This window comes from Myripristis murdjan, chromosome 16, assembly GCF_902150065.1.
Source record: "Myripristis murdjan chromosome 16, fMyrMur1.1, whole genome shotgun sequence".
Classification (NCBI taxonomy): domain Eukaryota; kingdom Metazoa; phylum Chordata; class Actinopteri; order Holocentriformes; family Holocentridae; genus Myripristis; species Myripristis murdjan.
The window spans coordinates 3,854,951-3,880,185 of NC_043995.1; the positions used below are offsets into that span (position 1 = coordinate 3,854,951).

Sequence of the window (25,235 nt, forward strand, 5' to 3'; positions counted from 1 at the left end):
CCCGGAAATACGTCACCTGCGTCTTTTTTTTTTTTTTTTTTTAACTTTTTTTTCTTTCTTTCTTTCTTTCTTTCTTTCTTTCTTTCTTTCTTTCTTTCTTTCTTTCTTTCTTTCTTTTACTTTGTTACTTCAGTGTCTGATGGCTTATTAGGGCCATTGAAGGGCAAAAAATGATGAAGCTGGGGCAGGAGGGGTAATATTTTGAACAAAAAACTTGAATATTCTCAGAGATTAACACTAAAGTGATAACTTTTTGGAGAAAAATACTCACAAGTTTATGACTTTTTAATCACATAATATTGATTTTTTAAATTTCATCAAATAAAGGAGAAAAATGTATTCTGGTCTCGTTCATTTACATATGGGCTGTCAAAAGATATTAATAATTTATAATTAACATTTTTTTCTCAGATTTTGCCCTTTTCTATAGAAGCATAGTTGGCTGCTGTGTTTATGATAATAAAGACGATAGCGCATTTTTCCTTACGAATTTAATTTTACTTCTTGCCAAATTCCACATTGACAAATGAAAAACCAAAAAAACTCAATTCTTTGTATTCATGACTGAACTGGAACAATACCTGTGAAAGGCTTCTACCTCACAAAACAAAAAAAGAACTATCAAAACAATGACTGTATGCAATATTTTCAAAGTTCATAATTTGAAATAATGATTTGGGGAAAAAAATACTGCACGTTGCATGTGTAAGCCGCGGTCGATGGTACTTTTATTTTGAAGGTTGGGAAAGGAAGTGTTTTTTATTCTGGCGGGTTAGACGCGGGACGGTAGCTTACACAAGCATGTCAGTTGTACAACTGGAAAAAGGAAAGCAAAACAAAAATACAACACGTATCTCACACAGCTTAGTAACGTAGTAGTTGAACGCAGGCCTACTCTTTAAGTTGGTTGCATTGTCGGTGAGTAATTCCCCCAGATATTTAGCATTGTTTTGTTTTGTGCACCCACTTTTAAGCTCGATACGTGTCCTATGAAGGTACAGGTGCGCGAACCTCCCTTTAAAAATCAGAAAATTAAAGGTTACCTTGGCTAGCAGAAAACGTACATAATCCAAAAACTATAAAATCAGCGCTGTTTGTATCGCTGAGAACCACTCTTCAATTCGGCATACACCCAGTAACCCAGCAGCAGTCATTTAAATATCATTTCAACGTGTAGAATTGCTTAGCCTGTTATCACCACGGTGTTTTCCCATCAAAATACACAATGGTGGACGGTACCGAGCACTGTTTGGTAAATGACAACGAGCAGGGAGACGAATATATAAGTCGACATTCCTACATGAAGAAAGTGCGGTTTGGCGATTCAGTTGAAAGCTGAATATTGCAGAAAACGGCAACAACAGTCTATGTAAAATGTTCGTTCCCGTCTACATTTTGCAGTAAACACGGCCGTATTAACGCACCGAATTTTTGAAGGGAGTCTGGTGTGGCTCTTCTAGGCTGGGACGATATGATTATCCGGTCATTCCATATAAAATCAACCAAAACAGAAAAAAATCCCACCTGGCCCCACTCAGAATCAGCTGATTTTTTTCTACAATATCTTTTGCATAGTCAGTGAAGCGATGCATTTTTTTTACATCTATACAATGAATATCATTTGAGTTACAGGTCCTCAGAGTAGGCTACACACGGATGGGTCCAAATTCGTACTTTTTTATTCACATCGTTTTAACCCAACATTTTTGAGCCCTCATAACTGCATTCCAGAAGAAGAAGAAGAAAATGAAGAGAAAGCCAAATGAAAATTTCAGGGCTGAAAAAACGCCTTGTGCTCTGTTAAAAAAAAAACTATAAGTCAATTTTACATTCATCTGAGGTGTGACAGTCCTAAGGATAACTACCCATTTTCATAGAAGAACTGTGGTGATCTGTTTTCCACTCATGTCAAGCCAGTCAAAAGTAGTTTAAGCACTTTGGATATTTCAAAAGCTGCTGATATAAACAGTCACACTGGAAAAGACATCGAAACAGGTCAGAAAATTGGCTCCTGATGTAGGTTGAGGGTGTCTTTACCCAGTGCTTCTGTTGATGCCTTTGAGCGCTCCATGTCAAGTGAAGAGCAGTCAGTCTCTAGCCAGATGACAACACTGGGCTGAACTCCAGTGTCAGAACAATTGGATATTTCCCTCTTGAGTTCAGTAAAGTGAGTAAAAGGAACATGCCATCTATGCCAAATGAAAATTGTCATAAGCTGAACAGGCAATTTAACAACAAATGGCAAAGAAAGCATCCATTGAGCCATAGACCCTTTGTGGGGTCTGTCTGTTGTGATCCAGGCCCCTCTGCATGCTCAAATTGCTTTTGAAAAAAAAAAAAAAAAAAAGTTCTTCAGGACATAAAAGGTGAAGTGTTCAGTATCCTCTAGACAAAAAACAGCTACAAATTTTAACATTTCTGCCATCAAGTTGGTCTATCAAAAAAAAAAAAAAAAAAACTGCAGAAGAATTTAGGTCTCTGTTTACGTGGCCCAGAAGGCTCATGAGAATTCTGTCATACTGCCAGAATTGTCTGCCAAGAAAAAAGGGATAGGTTTTCACCTGATCTGAAAGATAAAGTGATCGAGTTCTTTGAACTCACCTCACCTCTGTCCAGGAAAAAAAGCATTTTGTGTCTGTAAAAGTTGATGTTTTACGAATCCACAAGCAATAATGGCTGGTACTTGCAAATTTAAGTTGCAAGTTGCAGCCATTTTTGCCATTATTGCCATTATTAAGTTGTACACCGTTTTTTGGGAGAAGACTGGATCGCCGTGACAAGCAACACTGTTGGAAGCAAAGGTGCTCACAGTGTTTGTGTTTGTGAAATCCATCAGAATGTAAAGTTGCTATTTTCTGCCATTGGGGAGTCAAAGTTAGATTACAAACCACTGTTTGTACTTCTTGAATATACGATGTGCCTGTGACACATCGACACACGTTGTGGCTTAAGAGTGTGACACCTAGGAGGGATGTAAAACTGATTTGGGTGCAGTTTTTTTTAACAGAACTGTTTTTCACCACTGAAAATTAGGAATGAAGTTATGATGGGTCAAAAATGCTAGAAAAAAATGTTGTGAATAAAAAAGTGAAATTTTGATCTACCCATATGTACTTTGAGGTCCTGTAACTCAGAAAATATTCATAGTATAAATATAAAATTTTGTATGACTTGATTAAATATGCAAAAGTTATTGTAGGGAAAAAATCAGCTGATTCTGAGGGGGTCAGGTGGGAGGCATTGGCTGAGTTTCCATGGAGTGACCTAATCTCCCGATTCCATACTAACTGTCATGATACTTGGGTGCCTTTACATTATACATTGTGGGTGTAAATTTTCATGATGCTGTGATCATCCTAAAGGCCACAGTGGGTTATTTTACACAGTGATATCAAGTTTCACTACAGTGAAATGGCTACTATGGGGGGGTAACATCTTCACACATTAAAAAAATGGGGCTAATTGAATCCTTTCCTGTCAAACCCAATTTATGCAACTCCAAGACTACTGTTGGCAACCAAGCATGACTTGGTACCAACAGATTCCTTAGATTGTCTGGTTTCATATGCAGTGTGTTTTCATTCCTAGGCTGAAGCCATGCTGACTTGTGAGATCTGTGGTGAGGAGCTAATGTTGGAGGAGGATATGAAGACTCATCTCCTTCTGAGCCACCTGGAGAACAAAATGAGCTGTCCACTCTGTTCCTTATCTGGAGTGTCCTATGATGAGCTCAGCTTTCACATCAGCACCGCACATCCAGAGAACCACAGCGGGTTGCAGGATTCAGACTGTGATGCTCCAGCATGTTCCTCACCCGCTTTTACTGGAACAAAAACAGATATGTCTGAATCAGCCACTTCCCAGTCGGCGAGGGAGAGTTGTGTCACACCTGGTGGAGGAAAACGTCACAGTATGCCCCCTCTAACCACAGACATCGTACAGTCCAAGCGGAACGGTGCTTTAATCCCACCTTCCACAGGGACCACACCGGTTAGAGGGGGTTCATCACCTGGGGGGGCAGTGCCCACCATTTCCTCATCTTCGACTACAAGGAGCACCACAAGCAGAGAGATGTCCGTCAGACCCCGTGTTGCCACTGCTGCTGTTGATGACGATGGTGAAGATGCTGATGGAGTGACATCTGAGCATAACAAAGTCAAACAGAATCGTCTGTCCTCTCCAAGAAAAGGTGAGTCAGGATGATAGTGGTTTTGTTGACATGCTGAAAGAATGTTTTGCTTTTTGAAAACCATGTTCTAATATGAGGGCTCACTGATAAGTTTGCAGCCTAAGTTAGAAGGAGTCAGCTTTAGAAAACCAAACATTTATTTTTCAACATAATCCCTTCTTTCATTGACACACTGCCCTGTGTTTATGGAGCATGTGGATTCCTTCTATGTAGAGGCTGTTATTGTGAGCCCTCAAGAAGCGTTCCTCAGCATGAAATCAGGAGAATCGGGCGGGTGTGCAATCAGTTCAAATCCACATTTCTGGATCACAGCCATGGCCACTGTGGATGTTTGGATTGGGGCGTTGTCCTCATGGAAGAGCACCCCGTCCTGTCAGGTTTCCACGCTGAATTGTCATGGTTTTCATTCCAGAAAATGGTGGCCATCACCTTGCTTGCTGACGTCATCATTTTGCTTTCCTGGGAGGCAGAGAACCTGGGTGTTTCCACTGCTTCGATTATTCTTTTGTCTCTGGTTGAAAGTGATGGACCCAGGTCTCATCCATAGTCATGAATCGCCGAAGAAAAGTCTTTGTATTGCTTCCTTTACCATGCTGCGCAAAGGGGCATCCTCCCCTAATGTGGCCACCATGTCCTGATGGACCTCCTTGGGTGTCAAGCCCTTGAGACCGAGGTAGTGGATGACTGCACAATGGCTGATGTCTTCCATGGACTTCAATGGACTTTAAAAGTTTAAATATCTGGAACAGTTAAAAGATAAGATAAGATATTCCTTTATTAGTCCCACGGTGGGGAAATTTCACGTATTACAGCAGCAAAGTGGCTAGTAAGATATGAAGCATAATTTACACTATGAACAGTATATACAGATAATAAGTAACAAAGAGCAATATAAACATTATAAACAAGGAATGTAGAAAAATACTATATGAAAACAACTCAAGCTAATAACTTCAAACTGTTTGTGTGATCATTTATCAAGTTGAACTGCATGCAAATTAAGAGAAAACTATATAGCTCATCTCCTGCACCTTCTTATGTAAGCTACAAATTTATCAGTCACCCCTTGTACATGAAACTCTAAAATGTGAGGTACACCATGTCATACATTCTCCTGTGTTGCGTATTTTATAGAGAAGCTGTTCTCCTGCCCTATGTGTGCACTGGTCTGCAGCAACTGCTTCATCCTGCAGGAACATGTTGAGTTGCATCTGCAGGAACAGAACTCAGCTGAAGGTATCTTTTCTGTCTCAGTGATTTGCATATTTGCTGACATGGAGAGACCACATTGTGCAGATGGTCTGTAACATATTGCACCAGCACTGCTATTAAGTAGCATAATGTAATATTAGTCAGCATTTTGGTAAGCAGGCCACACAAATAAGTTGCATCTCAGTTGGTATGAATCACACAAGATAAAACAATGCATGTTGTCCTCAGATGAAGCCTGCTTAGCCCACATGTTTGTATTACAGCATCTTTATTTGAGGCTGTTGTCTCTCTAGGGGCAGCGCTGGGGACGTCATCATCAGCAATGACGTCTACATCCTCGAGCAGTTGCTCAGGTTTGTGCCCTCATCATATTTTATTGCAGTTTTACAAACATGTTTTACTCATATATCATTTTTTGATGGTTGTTTGTAAGGTCTCATGAGAAAAAAAATACATACATTACAATATTTACAATACATTACCTCACATCAAAGGTGCATGAACTAGAAAACTAGAAAATTAGAACAGGAGAACAAATCTAGTGATGATCTAAAGAGTCTTTACTGGTACATAAAAAAACCTTTTTGTTATAAATAATGCTTTTTTTCTCACATCAGAGAAGAAGCTTCCTATCCCAACCACAAAATCCCACCAGTGTCCATCACATTTGCAAAGTGATGTTAAACCTCCTTTGAGTAGATTAAAGTGATCACTTTTAAGAATGTTAGCTGGGGGGAAGTCCAGCTCAATGGCAGGAGGCTAACAGTTAGCATGTGGAGCATCCAGCCAGTATCCAGCACTCAGTAACAATGAGAGGAAGATAGAGCCACTACAGTCCTACATAGTCCTACATAACAGCCACGAGAGGAAGTGAAATAATACAAAGTTTTTCAAAATGGGTGAACAATCCCATTTATAAGATCTGAATTACTTCTCAGGAGGGAAGAGATATGAGTGTCCCATGTGCGCTATTGTCTGTGGCGACAGCTTCTCACTGCAGGAGCATGTGGAGCTGCATTTAGACTATGGTGCAGCGACAAGCTGTGCAGGTATGGATTTGTTCATAATTGACACACTTCATATCTTATAGCTTGCTGAAACCCTCTGATGTGGTGCATTTCTAAGGCTTTTGTTTAAAATTGTGTTGATGTAGAGAGCCCCAGCTCAGACTTGAAGCTGGCCAGACAGCTTCAGCAGGAGGAGGACCAGAGGAGGAGGGAGCAGGAGGCCAGGCAAGAGGCAGAGGAGTTCAAGAAGCTGCAGGTCTGGATACATACCGAGTTGTTTGTGCTAGAATGAAGTTTTAGAATGAAGAACAACTCGCTACACAAAAAAGAAAAGCAGCAAAGTCAAAAGTTCAAAAGTTGAAGAGAATGGCTAGTGAGTCACCACCAGCATGGCTGTTCTGTTCTGCACAGGGAGTTGGTGGGAAATTGTAAAGCTCACATATTGTTGTCCAACAAAAATTGCTCTATAAACTGTGCATTGTTTGATTAATATTAGATAATTTAATACATTCACACATTAATTTAATACATTCAAGTTATGGAATATTATGTAAATTTTGTCAGCTTCAATTTTAAATTCTGCTACTGAACAAAGATATATGTTTTCCATTGTGTTCACGTTTTGTTCACCTCCCCTGCAGAATAAGATGGAATATTGAAATTTAATAAGACCTCTGAATCAGAAGTGCATTTAAAATGTTGGTCTAAGAAAAAATGTCATGTCAGATTTCTATTGGTTATGGGAATTCAACATTTTAGTCACGGAAAGAAGGAAACCTGGAGCTTATTGTTTGAACACATCAGCATATTGATATGTTGAAATCATGTGCATGTGGCTTTATTGTGACCAGAGCTTTGAAACAGGTTTTATCATAGCTATACACACCTGCAGCCCACATAATTTCCCATTGGTGTGTGTAATGTGTGAGAGTGAGTGTGAGAGTGAGTGTGAGAGTGAGTGTGAGAGTGAGAGTGAGTGTGTGAGTGAGTGTGTGTGTGTGTCTGTCTGGAGAAAGCAGGAGCATAATTGTGGTTGATTTCTTTTGGTGTGCAGAAGCAGTTTGGTTTGGACAGCAGTGGGGGCTACCGCAGGCAGATAGAGAGGACCATGGAGAGGGCGGTGGCCAGAGGCCTCATGGCCCCTCAAGACTTTCACAACAAGAGAGCTGAGATGATGGAGTCTCTGGCCTCAGGGGTTGATGATGGCAGAACCAGAACACAAGGTTTGTTGAAGTGTTTCCTGGAAATGTTGGAGAAGTTACTTTCAAACTGTAATGTATTTCGTACTGCTTATTACTACTTCTTTCTAAAAGTATTACTGTATTACTTTCACTAATGGCAAGTTACATTGACAACAAGAGGTTGTAGAAGAATCAGACAGAAACTGACAGAATCTATTTATTCTCACACAAGGCTATATGATTTCAAGGGATAGTTCACCCATTTTGAAAAAAAAAATAAATAAAAAAAAAAAAATATATATATATCTATATATATATTGTTACTACCATTGTTACTACCACCATATCACCACTTAGCTTAAATATGGGCGCGCTACATCACTACGTGGTTACAAAGTGGCAGTGTTAGAGCAGAAAATACTTCTGTAGTTTTTGAAACAAGCTGAACAGAGTGCTCAAAGTGAGACTAAAACAAACTTGTAGTTGTGCATTCTTTAAAGCAATTTTTCAGCTTTGTGGCGCTCCTCAAAATCAAAATCAGTAGAAATAGACTGGAAAGCGGTCTATTTCTACTTCCGGTCTATTTTGTGGCAATACACTCCTGGTGGAACTTTCATTCTTGAGACAGGGAAAGATTTAATAGACCAAACTTGGTAGATGTATTACACTTACATGTACCAAATAAGGTTATGGTTAAGTAGAACTTTATTCATCTCCCAAAGGAGAAATTCCATCCACAATATGAGTAAGAATCAAACTATCAAACTATATCTCTGATAATATCACATTTTTCAAAAATGGCAAACTATCCCTTTAAGAGCCTTCAGGAAATGGGGCTCTGGTGTTTTTTTTGTTGTTGTTGTTTGTTTTTGTTTGTGTTTTTTTGTTGTTGTTTGTTTTGTTGTTGTTTTTTTTTTTTGTAGGTGGGTAAGAGTTTCTCTAGTGTCATAGTGATATAACACTCCTGCACACTGCTTCTTGCGTCACACATTTATTTCACAATTACAGGTCCCATGATCTTCATCATTGTGATAAGATGAACACACAGACACATTTGCAGCATGTGTTGCCAATTAGCCCTGATTTCCCCCTGAGTGTTGTAGGCGTAACGAACATCCTCAATTGCACTTAAGCATATAATAGCCATACAAAACATTTAATAGGGGAAAAAAGCTACACCAGAAAAAACAGTCAACTTTCATGAGACACATCATAAGTAGTATCTTCCAGATGGGTACATTGATGGTTTTCATTCTTCATTCTGAAGATACACTGCAGTTAAAGTGTTTATTTAGATCCAACATAACAGTTTTCCCTACAAAAAATATTTGATACACACTTTTCTGTGATGTAATCTTTTTCCATTTTTTCCCAAATAAATGTAAATCGAATGCAGTAATTTATGGGATGGAAACCTGATATGTTGTTATGGCCTAGTTGGATCTAAATAAACATTTCAACTGTAGCATATCTTAATAATGAAGAATGAAGACCATCTATAGTATGGTCCCATGGACCCATTTGGAATATACTGCTTGTGATGTGTCTTATGACAGTTGACTGTTTTTTATGGTATTGCCCCCCCAAAAAATGTTTTGTATGGCTGTCATATGCTTATGTGTAACTAAGGATGTTCGCCACGCTTATAGCACCCAAGGGGAAATCATGGCTAATTGGGAACACATGCTGAGAAGTCTAGATATATATATCTAACTGTGTTCAGCCTTTCACCCTGATGAAGGTCATGAGACCAAAATGTCTAATTTTGGAATAAATGTTATGTGAAGGAGGAAACAGTGTGCGGGAGTGATCTGTTAGATCTTTATATATGACGTTAGACTGAGCAAAATTCCAGCTGTGTGAAGATGAAGGTTCATTGTGGGATACAACTACTACTACTACTTTTGAAAATGCAGTGAAATGGCAGTCTCAGCTATAAGGTAGGTTCTTAATGAGTTGTTTGTGCTGCTGCACCATTTCGACCACAGTCATTTCCCCCAAGGACTAGGTATATTTTAGGAGCTGTCTTTATTTCCATTCGAAGGATCAGGGTCTAAATGAAGTTCTAGCGATTTCCCCCCTCCTAATAAAGTCCCTGACTCAGGGTACTTCCCAAAAGTGTGGGTAGGGCTTGCAGTGCTGAACATCTCTGTTTGGTCAAGTATTCGCACTATTTTATTTCAACCAGCAATTTTCTGCAGCAGCATACCAGTTTGTTTTTGTTCATTGTGCTTCAACACATCAGCGTGAAATTACAGAGGAAGTCATATGACAGATGGACCGATGATGATGTCCAGACCTTACTGAGTATTATCTGTGCCCCTCTCTCTTTTTTCCTCATGTGGATTCCAGGAAGAACCCCTACTCTTCCTCTGATTGGCTAGTACTCATTGCCACTTGTTGCTTCCATTAGTTAGGTTGGTTAAGGTTTGGGTTGAGGTGGGGTTAGGCTTGGGTTAGGCTTAAGGTCAGTCAAGCAGAGGCAGAGTGGGAGCCAGTCTTCCCGGAAGGTGAAAAAAAACCTCCACTTTTCTCCCATAGCCAGGATGAAGGAGAGCTGGTCACTAGAGAAAAACACTGTAAAAAGTGTCAGAGGCTGATGTAATCTGTCAAGTAGTGGTGAAAATAGGTTAACTAACCTGATACTTCATGACTGTAAAATAAATAAATAAACAAATAAATAATGCTATGTTAAAAACAGCCATCTCTTTTTCATATGTCTTACATAATCTCTGCGGGTCTTTGGACCAAAGTGGAAACACAGACAATGGGCTTAAGGAACTTTTTAGTTCCTTGAAAACTAGTCCCTAGGACTGAAAGTTGTGGGTACTTTTGGCAGAAACATGACTTCATGAGGCATTTTGTTTCTTTGGAGCTTGATCAAGTGATAATATTTGATAGTTGCTTTGCAGAAGATGTGGTAAGGTGTCGAATAGACTTCCTAACGAGTCCAAAAATTAAAGCCCTACCCAACCAGAACTTGAACAGGTTTGCATTTAACCATTGGCCCTTGCCAGCTTTGAATCCTAAGACTGTTAACGCTGATGGACCAAGTGCCTCCTGAGTGGCAAGTACATATGCAGACAGCAGCTGTTTTGTGAATCAAAGACATAGGCTGTCTACCTTACAATTGCTTGGCCAAAGTCTCGTTTAATCGTGGCCTTGTCAGCATCCATTTCACTTTTCAACTGAAGCATCAGACCACACCAAACCAAAGGAATTACGTCAGGCCCAATGGGCTCAGGTTGATAATTAGTCAAATGTTCAGACATTAACTTCCAAATAACAATTTTGAAGTCCAAGTTTCAGCAAAAAAATTAAAACAGAAGGCTTTAAACAGATAGCCCCCCATCCCCCAACTCCTTTAATTACTTTTCCTCAGTGAAAAAATTAATGTACAGATGATTTGTCTATTAGACTTGTGCATTTGCTCCGTTTTGGAGTTATAATGAAATTAAGCTATTTACCCACTATGTTTTTTTCTAAAATTCTATAGGCTACTTAATTTTAGGTCGTGGTGTGAGGGTTTTCAGACAGACCAACAGTATGCATTTTGAATGGGGTGACTGTCTACACTGCATTCTTTTATTTAGAAAATCTTGTGACATCAGAATCTTTTTCAGGGTATGGAAGATTAAAAAAAACACTCCAGTCTATCACAATACAGTTTATTAGAAGAAATCAAAGATGTGCAAAGTGTCATAAGTAATTGACAGCGCTTTGAATGTGTCATGCTGTGTGTGCTTGTCTCTGTCGTGGGAGAGACTAAGGCCATGTCCACACTAAGCCGGGTGAACCCAAAAATGCCATTATTACCTTCTATCCACACTACATTGCACTAGCATTTTCACAGTTTTCCAAAAGCCACCTGTCTACACTGAAATGTCGGGACATGCACAAAGTCCTTTATTGTGCATGCACGCTCCTACACAACTTCAACCCTGGAACGCAGCAGCAGCAGTTGTTAGATCACAACCATCTGACATCATTGTTTCCAGAAAGCTCAGTTTTCCCTATCTACACAAAAACCTGGCCGGCATTTTCAGATTTAGGCATTTTGGGTGGACAACACTGGCTTAGTGAAGATGGAAGGCTAAAACAGAGCAAAATAGATGCATTTTTAGATTTACCCTGCTTAGTGTTAACATGGCCTAATGTGCAACGACATGAGTTAAGTGGAGGGATTGTGGATGCAAGACAAGCAAATGGGAAGCACCCCATGTTAGGTAGTTTGAGAGCCAAGGAACCTAAAATTGTTCACAACTGGTGGTGTGGTTTTACATGTGCTACTACTGTAATGAATTATTTTGCCTTGTTTACATTCAGGGCCAAGTCTTTTCTCCTTGGCACCACACTGCTAAGTCCTTGATGTTATCATCTGATGTTTTTTTTTTTTTTTTTTTTTTTTTAACATGATTGCTACTGTGTTTGGCTAAGCAGTCATGTGTACAGTGCATAGAATAATAGACCTAACACACAGCCCTTTGGTGAACCAGTATTGAGTGAAAGTGATGATGAGAAATCATTACCTTCTTCAGTAGACCGTGGCCATCCAGTTAAAAAGTCAAAAGTCCAGCTCCGTTTAGGGTTACACAGTCCAAATATACGTAGTTAAATGTTTCGAGGGAATTGTTGTTTTAAAGGCAGAGCCGTAGTCCACAATTAGCACCCTTGACTGTACATTTAATTTGTGTAAGTGTTGAAGGACAGCGTGAGAGATTGCATCATCAAAAGATCTGTTAGGTCTCTAAGCAAACTTAAAAGGGTCAAAGAACTCAGGGATGTTATATTTGACAGAAGGAATGAGTCATTTGTACCATTTCATCTCAACACAGGTGATCCCCACCAGGAAATAATCATGCATCATGCATTAGATGGTGTTGAGCTCATCAGAGAGGTTTGTCAGGTCATTCATTCCAGTTGGTTTTAGTTTGTAATCCATAATGGTCTGGATACTGTACTTTGCCCATTTTACAACAGAAGTCCATGCCAAGATCAGTTGAATAGGTTTTTCTGATTGCTTACTGTTTCTCTCTTCCAATTTTATTGCCTTGAATAAGTCATATCTCACATTTTTGTAATGTCCTTGAGTTTGAAGGCAACAGTTGGAGCCTTCATTGCCGGCTGCACATAAATCACAACAAGAGAGCACATAGAAGTTTTAAAAAAATATAAACATATAAAATTTATCAGTCAGCTGAATCAATAAATAAAATAGCACTGTTAGTCACAAAGCAAATTGATATTCCCTGCGACAAATGAACAGATAAACAGCAGTATTCCAGTTTCATGGCATTCTTTCAGCTTGCCGTGTTGTGGAGTTCAGGATGCAAATCTGAGAAAAAAAACAAACAAAAACAAAATCATGCTGATGCCCAGATAAAAAGCATTTAATTAAACATTATCCAGGCGTTTTACACTTAATCAAACATCAAATTCAGTGACTTTTCAATGACTAATAAGTACTTGTTTGATTCAATTCAAAGAAGCAAAACTGGCATGTTTTAAGGCAAAACAGAGTCAGTCACAATACAGTATATCTATGGTTTTTGCTTGGGTATGAGTGCACAATCCTAGTTTATGTAATTTATGTAATTTTATATAAGACATAGTTGAGTCTGTATACTCATTTAAATCTGAATGAGTCTTTCCACAGCCAGTTATCAGTTCTGTGGTTTATGAATGCTGACGACTTTGTTAGTCACGGAAGCAAAACATTATAGGGTGGCTGTACCCTGCACGATTTGCAAAATGGTTTGTTGCAGTGTGAAATGTGGATAAATTAGTAGTAAATGGGCCAAATATTCAGTCACTGGCAGTTTGGAGAAACACCAGCACTAACTGTTGTGAGCTAGAGGCTAATAATTGTCTTGACTGTGAGCTGATTTGTTTACAGTAATTACACCAAAATATCACAACTACTTTGACAATAATATATTGACGTTTGGATTGATACCGGTAGTACCTTTAAACACATAATGGAAGGGAGGCCTGGAGTCAGAGATAATGACATTTGCTTTGTTTCTTTGTTTCCCTGTTGCATATGTCACCCACTGCTGAGCTAAATTTTACTATACCCTCTGTCTAGGTTTGCTTGGAGCCCTTTATGAATATTACCAGAGGGAAGCTAGAGACTGTGTCCATGTGTGGTTGTGTGCTGAGACTGACCACTACTGCTCTTCAGAGGGGGATAAAGGCTGGGGCTGTGGCTACCGAAACTTCCAGATGCTTCTATCCTCTCTGCACAGAATAGAGGCCTTTGCTCGTTGCCTGCCAGGTACACAATCATACAGCATCATGCAGCCTGCCAGCCATAAAATCCGATCTGAAACCATTTGCTGTTTCCCATCACTTCTTTATTGTCTGTTATCCATGTCAAATGCAGAGCAAATGGAGTCTGAATGTTCCCTGAGGGAATTACATGTTTGCAAAAAAAAAAAGTACATTATCTCTCAAGTCCCATAATAGAGTAGCTGTTTCTGAATATAAGAAAAGGATTGCAGGAGTTGAGTCAAAAGCTTTAATGAGAAGATTAATCATTGCATTTTACAGCATGGTTTTCTGAGGACGATTTGTGGGTGAAAAGCCTTTAACAGCATCTACAAAAAGAGCATCACAATGTTAATGATTATCCAAAATAGTTACAATGCCTTGCAATGCCACAGTATGATGTTAGATAAGGAATTTCACCGAGTTGCAACTACTATGCAACCATAAAACAAGTTAAAATAAACAAAACATGTAATGAATACATGTTTTGCCATTACCTGACTTAACCCACTTTTCCTCTTTCTAGATCAGTTTTGCTGCCCCCGTCATTACAGTTCTTACCATTTTTTTGAACTCGGATCATTGTTCTTTTCCAGAGAAAGCAGTTCCCAGTATTCCACAGGTGCAGAGTATGATCGAGGCGGCGTGGAAGGAAGGGCTGGATCCACAAGGTGCATCCCACTTTGAACAGAAGCTGCAGGGAACTCGAGCCTGGATTGGAGCCACAGAGATCTATGCCCTCCTCACTTCCCTTGGCATCAGGTGCACATTAAGATAGTATTACACGGTCTAACAAGTCTGTCAAGGCATTAAATTACCAGCTATAAAGAGTCATTTCAGGACCAGAGGCATGAAACAGCAAAGATGTTGCAAGGAGGGTTACATTAATATACTGGTTTGCTTGAAAATTAAAATAAGCCAGTCCAGGTGATCCACAATCAGAGTGAATTTTGCAGACTTGAATACCCAGAAATCAGGAAACATTATAGCAACAAGTTGCATGCTTCTTGAACTTGAATTTCTTTTATGGTGGCTGGTGGGGAATGACAATGAAATGTCTGTCTCTCTCTAAACAATGCAGTTTTGTTGGGTGGTTTTCAGGAGCATTTTGTTTTAAAGGGATAGTTCATCCATTTTGAAAAATGGATTATTATTTCACTGCCCCCCTCGCTGTTCTGTAGGACAGTAGTGGTATTATCTTCTTTTCATTGTCACTGTGTGCTTGATACTGGCTGGATGCTCCAAATGCTAACTGTTAGCTTCTTGCCATTGAGGTGGACTTCCCCCCTGCTAAAATTCTTAAAAATTGCATTTTTACAGCTGAAAACGTCTGATAAATATCTATTTTCTTTAGCTATTTTCTTGCATTACTCTAGGGGGAAAGTGAAATAATATCGCTTTTTTAAATGCGTGAAATATCCCTTTAACGTTTGAATTTGTCACTTCATGTGAGAAATTTACTACCAGTGACTATCTGATAACAGAATTTAATTTCAGCAAACTGGTGTCCTCAATGAGGGAGGTTGAGATGCCCCTCTCTTCTGTGATATAAGGCACCAGCAAACAGTGACATATACAAAATGTTGTGTATTCGTTGCAGCCTCATATTGTTCATTTATGACAGCTAAAGGGCTAATCTTAGAAACTGTTCCCACCCAGTATTAACAACCGTCCTGAGAAATCCACACTCAAGCTTACACCTATAAGTACAGGTATAAACAGCAGCAATGCATCCTCAATGCATCCTGAGTGATCGGCTCTCAGGACACACTGTCTTGCCCAGCACAACACCCCGACACCGGCCAGACCATCACTTGTCCAATAGAGAAAATATCTTACCTGACTCTGCCCAGCAGCTGAACTGTCAGCTGATTGGTTAAATGCAAACTGGAGTGCAGGTCGGCTATAAAGCAGCTGGTTAATGAATAAAAACTCCCCTTAATAAGATATGAGCTCTCCTAAAAACATGATACAAGAACTTTGGGGGAAGGGGGTCTCTAAAATATGTATTGACAATATGCCGGGTTTTTTGTTTCATATAAAATTTGGGGGTGGCAGCAGTTCTTAAATTTCATGCCCCAGCAAGATTGAACATATTCTTTCAAACCGTAGACACGACAGAATTACTACAGGAATACTACAGAAATTTTCTTGCGGCTGTGTATATGTGTGTGTTGCAGTTACTACAGGAATACCACCGAAATATTTCAAGTCGATTTATCCACCGAAGCGAGAATCATCTCAGACCCGCTGGAATTATTAAATAATCTGAGCCTGAACGTGATTGGGTCAAGCCTGTAACAGATGTGAAATGCGTCTTCAGTGATTGACAGCTGCATTAAAATGAGGCTGGAGTGAGCAAGGATGTCCCCTTTTGTTAAATACCTGCTGCCTGTTTAATGCCATTTTATTTTCTGCGTGGAAGGAGGACTAGTGGGAAGTGGGAATTTCATTTCTCTCTCTCTCTGAAATGTTACATGTTCATATGCATATAGAGCGGGAAAGTGAGATCCGAACGCAAGTGAGCAAGAGAGACGCATTCGGAGACACAGCCTGACAGCTGGTCACTTGTATTTGGATTTCTCAGGACGGTTGTTAATACCAGGTGGGAACAGCCTCTTAAGCTCGTGACACTGGAAGTAGCAAAACTCAGCAGAACAACAACACAGAAATGAAAGGATTTAGAAGCCGTTTGATTGGCCTTAAAGGTGCAGAAATCCTCTAGCCTCCTTACTGTTCAGTTTAAAGAGTTGACCAAAAGATGCTAGCATGGAGCTAGCAACAAAGGCAAAGTGACAAAGGAAATGGAGACAGCTTGTGAGTAACATTATTGTATATTCACAGTGCCCGCATCACAGACTTCCACCAGCCCACTGGACCTGGAGATACCCATCCCAGGCTTTTTGAGTGGGTGAAGCAGTATTTTTCCCAGGCTTCCCAGGGCACCAGACTCCCACCCAGGGTGGTTCAGACCACTCAGCCCCCGCTGTACCTGCAGCATCAAGGTGCTTATCACCACCACTAGCCAAAACCATATTCATGGATTAGTCTGCATGCATTGTGCAGTATATTAGGATATACACAGGGTGGTATTTTTATGAGATCTTGTTTAGTGGCAAGTTTGCATTTCTTTGGCATGATATGGATGCTCAGCTGTTTGATATGTGAGTCTTAAAATTGACAGAAATATTGCTAGTCCCATTTACATTAATATGTTCTTAAACAATTATATACTATATATACGATACTGTGAGACTGAGTGATGTGACTTCCATTGCAAAGTATTTTTAACACCCCCCATATCTCCAGGTCATAGCCGCTCTGTGGTGGGTGTGGAGCAGAAGAAGAATGGGAGTCTATGTCTTTTGATCCTGGATCCTGGATGGTCACCAGCAGATGCCAGGAAGCTGCTCAACAGGGACAGCGTCTCCTTGGCCGTTCGCCGAATCAGGAAGTTCCATGGTAACTTGAAGCACAAGCAGTACCAAGTGGTGGCAGTAGAGGGCGTATTGTCCCCGGAGGAAAAACAGGTGACTGACTCTGTTTTGCCTTAAAACATGCCAGTTTTGAGTCTTTGAATTTAATCAAACAAGTACTCTTTCATTGAAAAGTCATTAAATTTGATGTTTGATTAAGTGTAAAAGGCCTGGATAATGTTTAATTAAATGCTTATTATCTGGGCATCAGCATGATTTTGTTTTTGTTTGTTTGTTTGTTTGTTTGTTTTCAGATTTGCATCCTGAACTCCACAACACTGCGAGCTGAAAGAATCCCATGAAACTGGAATACTGCTGTTTATCTGTTCATTTGTCACAGGGAATATCAATTTGCTTTGTGACTACCAGTGCTATTTTATTTATTGATTCAGTTGACTAATAAATTTTATATGTTTATATTTTTTTAAAACTACTATATGCTCTCTTGTTGTGATTTATGTGCAGCCGGCAATGATTACAATGTGAGAGAGATGAGCAACAGCATAAGGACACCACCAGGGTTAGTTACGATAAGTTTAAGGGACAGTCCACTGTCAGATCAGATACACACACACACACACACACACACACACACACAGTGATAATGTTTACATACAAGCCTTTGCAGAAATGTACCCTGCAGCTTTTGATTGAGTGACAGTGCATCTTATGGCAGTGTCTGCAATGACGCAGCAATCTAGTCATATAAAGTGTTAAGTCAATATTTATATTAACTATATTTCTCATTAGCTATTTGACTGATGGTTATAGCTACAACTTCCTCCAACAAACCATTGTATATATCCTGAGTGTGTATATGGCAGGAAAATATCCCATGTCACAATGAAGTGGCACTGTGTGTGTGTGTGTGTGTGTGTGTGTGTGTGTGTGTAGCGAGGTTATATGAGTTGAGGGTTCTGTTTAATGCTGTAGAAGCAAACAATTTCCGGTCATGTTATTCCAGTTATTTTTACAACCCGCAGTTTAGCTTAGCGCCTCGATGTACACAAGTGATAAAACAAACTATAGCGAATGTCCTGCTCATTTGTCATGTGTTTGTTTTGCGCTTGCTGGGCGCAATCTGCTCATGGACAGCCCTCTTCCCGGTGCGTAAAAACGCCTGCTCGGTGCGCATCTCCTTTATTCAAGAGAGAGGCGGGCAAAGGGCTCAAAGTGAGACGGACTGTGAACTTTGTTTCTTCAGCCTCCAACAGAAGAGCAAGCAGAAGCGGTAGGTAAGGGACGCTGTGCTGCGATGAAGTCTACAAACTGTGCTCCATCCCGCGAGGAGACGGACAGAATCTGTGCCAGAGGCGCATTGAGGCTGTTGTGACGGCTCGCGTGGTAGCTCGGCGCCTTAACACTTTGTTTGTATGCTTTTGTCATTTTACCCATCTGTAACTTCAGCTTTGTGGTTTTTAGAGACAGATGTAGGCGGCACATACGGTATGAGATCTAGGACCGCATTTGAAGTCCAGATATTAACTGATTTTGTAATTCGACTAAGCAAATTCAGCATAAACATAAAAAAGCATGCATGGTGGATGTTCCCTCTAACATGATGTTTGATGACTACATCTAATAAGCTTTCGTTGTTTGACTGGGTGTATAGAAACAGTGTAATACAAGCATGTTTGAATATTGTGGTAGCCTAAATGATGTTGGCTGTAATATCGAGTTTACTGAATTGGACGCTCATGTGTCAAACAGACATGTTTGAACTTGGCCAAAGAAAATAATAACGTTTTAAGCTACAATTGATTCCAGTAAAACTTACATGAACATGTACCTACATGTATTCTCACAGGCTATTGTACCAGTGTCAGAACCACCAGGATGACATGAGCAAGTAGGCAAGGGAATTCAGAAAACACAGTGTTTTGTCTTTTTATTGTAGTTTCCATGGATTCGTCTGAGGTCAAGAGTGATAATCATAAGTTGGTGCTACACAGAGGCTTCAGCTTCATCAGTGGGACCCATGATCCAGATGAGGTGGACCAGATCAACAACCTGGAGATAAGAGACACCGATGTGTTTGTTATCACATATCCAAAGTCAGGTGAGAGGAAAATGAGACGAGAGTTACTTGAGAGACATATTTTCTGGAGTATCTGTGTGAGTGAGATCCTGAAAACCCTCGCATTCTAGACAGAATGCCGTAGCTCTGTCTTTCTCGGTAGGAAACTGAACACCAGCCCCAAGGGTACCATCTCCAATATTCAGCTATGGGAGTGAAGTTGAGGACAATGTGATTATGACGTTCATAGACAAAATAACAAGCCTGATTAGTGTGTTCAGCGTTTCCAGATGAATGACCCCATCTTTTGTTTGTTGTTGGTGGATTCCAACAGTGAAAAGGGTATCAAATGATCTGTGAGACAAACATCTATTGTGAAAAAGCCAAGGCAGTCGCTGCTATTGTGCAGCAAGAGACCATGAAATCGGAATGAGATGGTGTTCTAACCCCTAACGCTGTAATTGACAGGGACTATCTGGCTGCAGCAGATCCTCCGCCTCATAGAAACCAGAGGAGACATCCCAGATTCCGCAAACATGATGAACAGTGACTGTGTCCCCTGGATTGAGCTTGTTGGCAAAGTAAAGGAGTTTATCACAGCCCCTTCGCCCAGGCTGCGGGTCACCCATCTGCAGTACAAGTTCATGCCTCTTGCTCTCAGTCAGAAGAAGGGCAAGGTCAGCTCTCTGCCTGAGTGTATTTTGCTCAAACTTTGTACAAGTTTATATACCACATCTCAGATTTTATGGGGTAATTTTAAGGTACAATGTGCAACTTTTCTCATTGGTGCATGAGGCACCTTGTTAGTCTCATCTGAGAATATTCCAGCAGCAGAACAAAAACCTCAAAAACTCAAGGAACACCTACTTTACAGAACACCTCCCTAATCTTAACCCCACCAAACTGTTGCCTAATCTTAACCATCTCCAGTCTATACAAAAATGCAACCATCTCTAACCTAATACCTAAATTATGAAATTAAATACTCAAATTAATGATTTGTAAGCGCAAGCATAACCTTGCGATATGGAAAAAACTGGGTGTTCCAGGAAGCGTTGAGGTTGTTATAGCTGCTGCCAAATCTTATCGTGTCATTATCATTCTCCTCAGTTGGCCAGGTTCCTACTACAACATTTATTGCTCATCTTTATGAGCTGTCATCTAACCTCAGGGTGTGTTTACCTACATCTGCAAAGCCATCACAAGTTACTGAAGAAGCAGACCACCAGCTTTGCCAATCTGCAATAGAGACAGCAAATTTAATGTTCGCTGATGTTTTTGAAAAGCCAATTCCAGGCAAAAGGGGAATTAAGACAGAACACTGACTGATAATGTAGAATCTATCCTTTTTATTAATTATTTTAATGTGAGTAAAGTTTTATATTGTGCCAAAGACAGTAAAAAAAAATTAGGTTCCAGAATGTGCACACTGCATTAACAGTTCGCAAATTTTACTTCTTTAAGGTGATCTATGTGGCAAGAAATCCCAAGGATGTTCTTGTGTCCTATTTCTACTTCCATAAACTTGCAACCATGCTGGAGACGCCGGAGAATTTCAGTATCTTCTTTGAAAAATTCATAAGAGGAGATGGTAGGAAACAACTCTTGCTTATTGCACACAACAAAGATTATCTTTGTGTATGAAACTTCATTGGAGATGCTTGTGTAACAGCGTGTAATAGTCTATAGTATTGATCACATTTTGCATTGTTCATTACAGTGTTTGGGGGTTGCTGGTTTGAGCACATAAAGAGTTGGTACTCTCACAAGGATGATATGAACATCCTGTTCATCACTTATGAAGAAATGGTTCAAGTAGGAACTGAAATTAATTCAATCTGCTTCTCCAAAGGCTGTCATTTGATACTGCGAATACAAAGAATATCTACAATTCTGTACGTAGCTGTATGTAGAAAATAATCAGATGTTGTGTGTTATGTCTTGCTTCAGAATTTACACTTGGTAGTGAAGAAGATCTCCTCATTCCTGGGTAAAGACCTGACTGACCAACAGCAAGCCAATGTGGTGAAGTACAGCACGTTCAGGAACATGAAGCAAATCCCTCAGGCCAACTACCAGCTTATTTCAGATCAGCTGCTCGACCACCAGCAGGGAACATTCATGAGGAAAGGTAACATAATGCTGGTGGTTGCAGTTTTATCTGTAAATACCGGTAGAACCTCAGAACTGGAGCTCATTTCGCTTGATCTCACCTCTATAGTCTAAATCAGGGCGCTACATTTACACTGGTGTCCAGTGCTGACGCATGCTCTTATATAAACATACACTCCTGATCAAAATTTTGAGAAATTGCAAGAATTTACATTTTGCACTGTTGGATCTTAAGAAGGTTCTAAGGAGAGCTTCAAAATGCAAAAAGAAGAAATGGGAGTGAGACAAAAAAAATTTGAGTAAGCAACTTATTGCAAACAACCATTAAACTGAAATAGGCTGTTCATCAGCTGATCAAAAGTTTTAAAAGCTTTAAAAGCCCAAATCTTCGCAAAAATGTGGATTCAGTGTCATTTTCTGTCAGGTATCCACACTGTCATGACCTCCTGATGGTAAAGGCAAAAAAGCTTTCACCTCAAAAATTTGTTTCGGCATGCTTGATGCTACTGTTTCCAAGAGGCTAGTGGGAATGTTGCTCCAAGTGGTGCAGATTTACATAAATGTAAATTCCTGCAATTTTTCATCTGGTCTTAAAATTTTGATCAGGAGTGTATATTTAATGTCAAAATGATTGCTTGGCATATAGCATCTTATTTACAAAAAGTTAAAATAAAAATACAACTTTTGTTTGATAACTTAAAGTAGTAATTTCATTGTCAGTTTCATTTCATTTCATCGAGTTTGAAAGCAAAAAAAAAAAAAAAAAAAAACAAGAAAAAAGAAAAAAAAAAGAGTTAACAAGTGTTTTCAGTCCCCTGCATTGTGCAGACTGATGATCTATAAGGATGTAAGACTCTCCAAGGATGAATGCCTGTAACAGACTGTTCCTTTCTCTTTCTCTGCCTGGAATATTAGGGACCATCGGTGACTGGAAGAACCATTTCACTGTGGCTCAGAGTGAGAAGTTTGACCAGGTCTTCCAGAAGGAGATGAAGGACTTTCCTCTGTCTTTTATCTGGGACATGAATGACACTGTGTGACCAGCCATCACTCCTGTGAAGACAGAAGCTTCATGGACAGGACATGAGAGGAAAAAACCAACAGGCTGTCTGACTGTCTTCTGAACTTCTCCTCTGTTCACCTCAGCTGAGCTACTGTGGCTAGTAAATTTGTAGATGTGTGCAGAGATGACCATGCAAATTAAAGCAAAGGTTAAAGTGAAATATAAAAAAAATATTGGTTTAGGAAATCAACCAAAATTTAAAGTATATATTTAATAACATCTATACCAGTTTAATGCCAACTGTATCTAAGTTTGAATGTTTTTTTTGTTTTTTGTTTTTTATCTTAGGCAAAATGTCTTAATGATAATCAGTCGGTTGAAATACATCAAATTGTCTGGATATAAGAACATGGAATATTTTATGTTGGTAAAATCTTATATTTCAGAGGATCACAATTGTTTATAGATAGAGTAGGACTGAGAAATTAGAGGTCAAATGAGAAAACAAACCCTCACAATGAATTTTGGACAGTCAGTAGTTACCCTATGGCTAAATATTAGGTAATTTACTGTTGCCCTCTGTTGGCCAGCTAGAGTACCTGCAGCTTGGAGTGACGTTACACACAACACAGCCAAACTGAGCATAAATCAGTGGTGTTTAATTGCTTGAGGGATAGAAATGAACAGTTCTGGTTGTATGCCTCATTTTATACTGGTTTTATAAAGAATCTTTTAAAAATTAGTGTGACTTTTTTTTCCTCCTCAGGGACAGCCCTATATGTTTATTTTCCTGAGTATATGTACCAAGAGTTTGACACTAAGTGAAAATATCATTCAAAACCATAATAACCTATTGACTTCACCTATTGAATCTACTGACTATTGTTGACTGATTAATGGTATGTAGTGGGTTTTTGGAACCTGATCTGATGGTTTCTATTAAGCCTAACCTACATCTCTAATGGTTTTAATTGCTCCCATTGCCTATAGTGACCAGTTGGTATCTAATGGTTCCCAATGGTGCAGTCGGGAAATCATTAAAGTATAAAGATTTTTTTTTTTTTCTTGCATGCAAAGTCTACTTCCAAAGTGTAAGTGAAGCCAATTCTAGTGTGCAGACTTTTTTTTCAATCCAGCACCAAGATTTAGTGTCTAAATGTGCTTTTTGTTTGTATAAAAAGTGACAACCTAGCGTGGAGCTAATTCTACCACTGCACAAATGAGTCATTTTTAATAAGAATGAGCAAAAAGTCTGCAGAATGGAAATGTTCAAGTTCATTTATGTGTAACATGTACACAATAGCAAATTTCAGCAGGACACAGGAAGCTTACCTGACCTGCCAAGTCAAGTGTACCCAGCACCACCTGCAATATAAGACCCTCAGTGCATCAAAGGAAAAGAGATGGGACACCAGCCAACACTAACCGTCAAGGGAGCTGGGAGAGAAGTGCCTCCACAGTTTGAGGAAAAGTAATAACACTGAGTGTGACTCTGCGCTGGGTCTCAGAGGATTGCTTTTGTTTTTCTACGTTTTGGCTGACTGGATCGTTTACACAGTGACAATTCACCAGAAGTGCTAAAATGCTCAAAGAACAAACATGACTAAGCAAGCTTAGCCTTCCCTCTCTACTATTCTTCATGCCTATGGTGTGTTTGTGTGCATAAATTTGCTGAGACCCCTAGTACGACAGCCTGAGTCGTACTGGGGGCTCAATACTAAACTGTGATACAGTCATGGGAAATACTATGAACAAGCTACAGTAATGCACATGCACACCAAACAATACCTTTTCACAGCAGCCATTTTGAGATGAAACAGCAGGGTAACACAGGTGTTACTGATGATGTCATTTATGGTTCAGTTCCATTTAATGTAGCAGAGTCTTTCCAGTGAACCAGCATGAACAGCAGCAGCACCCCGGCTGTGTTAGACCTGCATGGAACAGAACCTGAATCAATGTTATTAGTAACACCTGGGTTACCCTGCTATTTCATGTCAAAATGACTGGCTGTGACTTACCTCTTGCATGTCCAGTCCAGTTAGATAGCCAACTAGTTTGTCTTTAGCAGGATAATAAAGCATTCACATTTAAGGAGACAATCAGTCAGGGAAAGACTCAGATGGAGACATTTATGATTCTTGGACAACATGGGTAGGGCAAAATGTGAAGCCACTTCATTGTTACTAAAAAAAAAAAAAAAAAACACTGTTTATTTAAGCTGCTTGAATTTTTGAATTCATAAAGTCACATTCAAAGATTGCTGGCTGGCTCAGCTAAACAGTGTGGAGTCAGTCTGCTCACCTGCACAATCTTAAAACAGCTTGTCCTACATGTTTCTATTGCGCCTTCGGCATTGGAATTGGAAAATGATGACTTAACTGAGCTTAGTAAAATAAAACAGGCTAAACTGGGGAAAGCTGTGCACAGTGAAGCAAGCCTCTACACACTGTAATTAGCATTTTAATAAGTACAGCTCTACGTGAGATGTTCTCTAACAAGACTGAGGTGTGAGCGTACTTTATTCACTTGATGTGATTTGGAATGCAGATGGTAAGATGCACATCTGTTTATTGGCCTTGCTGCAGGTCTTCCTCAAAGACATCTTCACATGGAGGACACTCGTCTCTGCACTTGCTGTTTCAGCTTCCCAGCCATTGTTTTCATCACCACCTGAGTCTCCTGTGACAGCCAGAGGAGTCTCGGACAGTTCCAGTGAAACAGATGTCTTTTTCTTTTGGAGCTTTACTGCAGCTGTGATCACCTTC

The 25,235-nt window shown here is 39.7% G+C and overlaps 2 protein-coding genes across 4 annotated transcripts; both read left to right on the forward strand.

Moving 5' to 3' along the window:
• The first annotated feature begins 774 nt into the window (after positions 1–774).
• On the forward strand, positions 775–17,769 carry zufsp (zinc finger containing ubiquitin peptidase 1). 2 transcript variants are annotated; one of them, XM_030071509.1, is made up of 12 exons: positions 775–918; positions 3,589–4,189; positions 5,324–5,425; positions 5,695–5,754; positions 6,340–6,450; positions 6,555–6,664; positions 7,463–7,631; positions 13,678–13,866; positions 14,456–14,621; positions 16,704–16,864; positions 17,169–17,389; positions 17,590–17,769. In XM_030071509.1, exons 2-12 carry the CDS (start codon positions 3,598–3,600, stop codon positions 17,635–17,637), a joined length of 1,929 nt encoding a protein of 642 aa, XP_029927369.1. In that variant the 5' UTR covers positions 775–918; positions 3,589–3,597; the 3' UTR covers positions 17,638–17,769. The 2 variants fall into 2 exon arrangements, with proteins under 2 accessions (XP_029927369.1, XP_029927370.1); XM_030071510.1 differs by having other exon boundaries at positions 17,169–17,321; positions 17,590–17,768.
• Positions 17,770–18,490: 721 nt separating this feature from the next.
• Positions 18,491–23,154, forward strand: LOC115373858 (amine sulfotransferase-like). Of its 2 annotated transcripts, none has more exons than XM_030072455.1 (7): positions 18,491–18,566; positions 19,233–19,394; positions 19,821–20,029; positions 20,817–20,943; positions 21,073–21,167; positions 21,303–21,483; positions 22,380–23,154. In XM_030072455.1, the coding sequence occupies exons 2-7, from the start codon at positions 19,238–19,240 to the stop codon at positions 22,502–22,504; spliced, it is 894 nt and encodes a 297-aa protein (XP_029928315.1). In that variant the 5' UTR covers positions 18,491–18,566; positions 19,233–19,237; the 3' UTR covers positions 22,505–23,154. The 2 variants fall into 2 exon arrangements, with proteins under 2 accessions (XP_029928315.1, XP_029928314.1); XM_030072454.1 differs by having other exon boundaries at positions 18,496–18,570.
• The last annotated feature ends 2,081 nt before the right edge of the window (positions 23,155–25,235 follow it).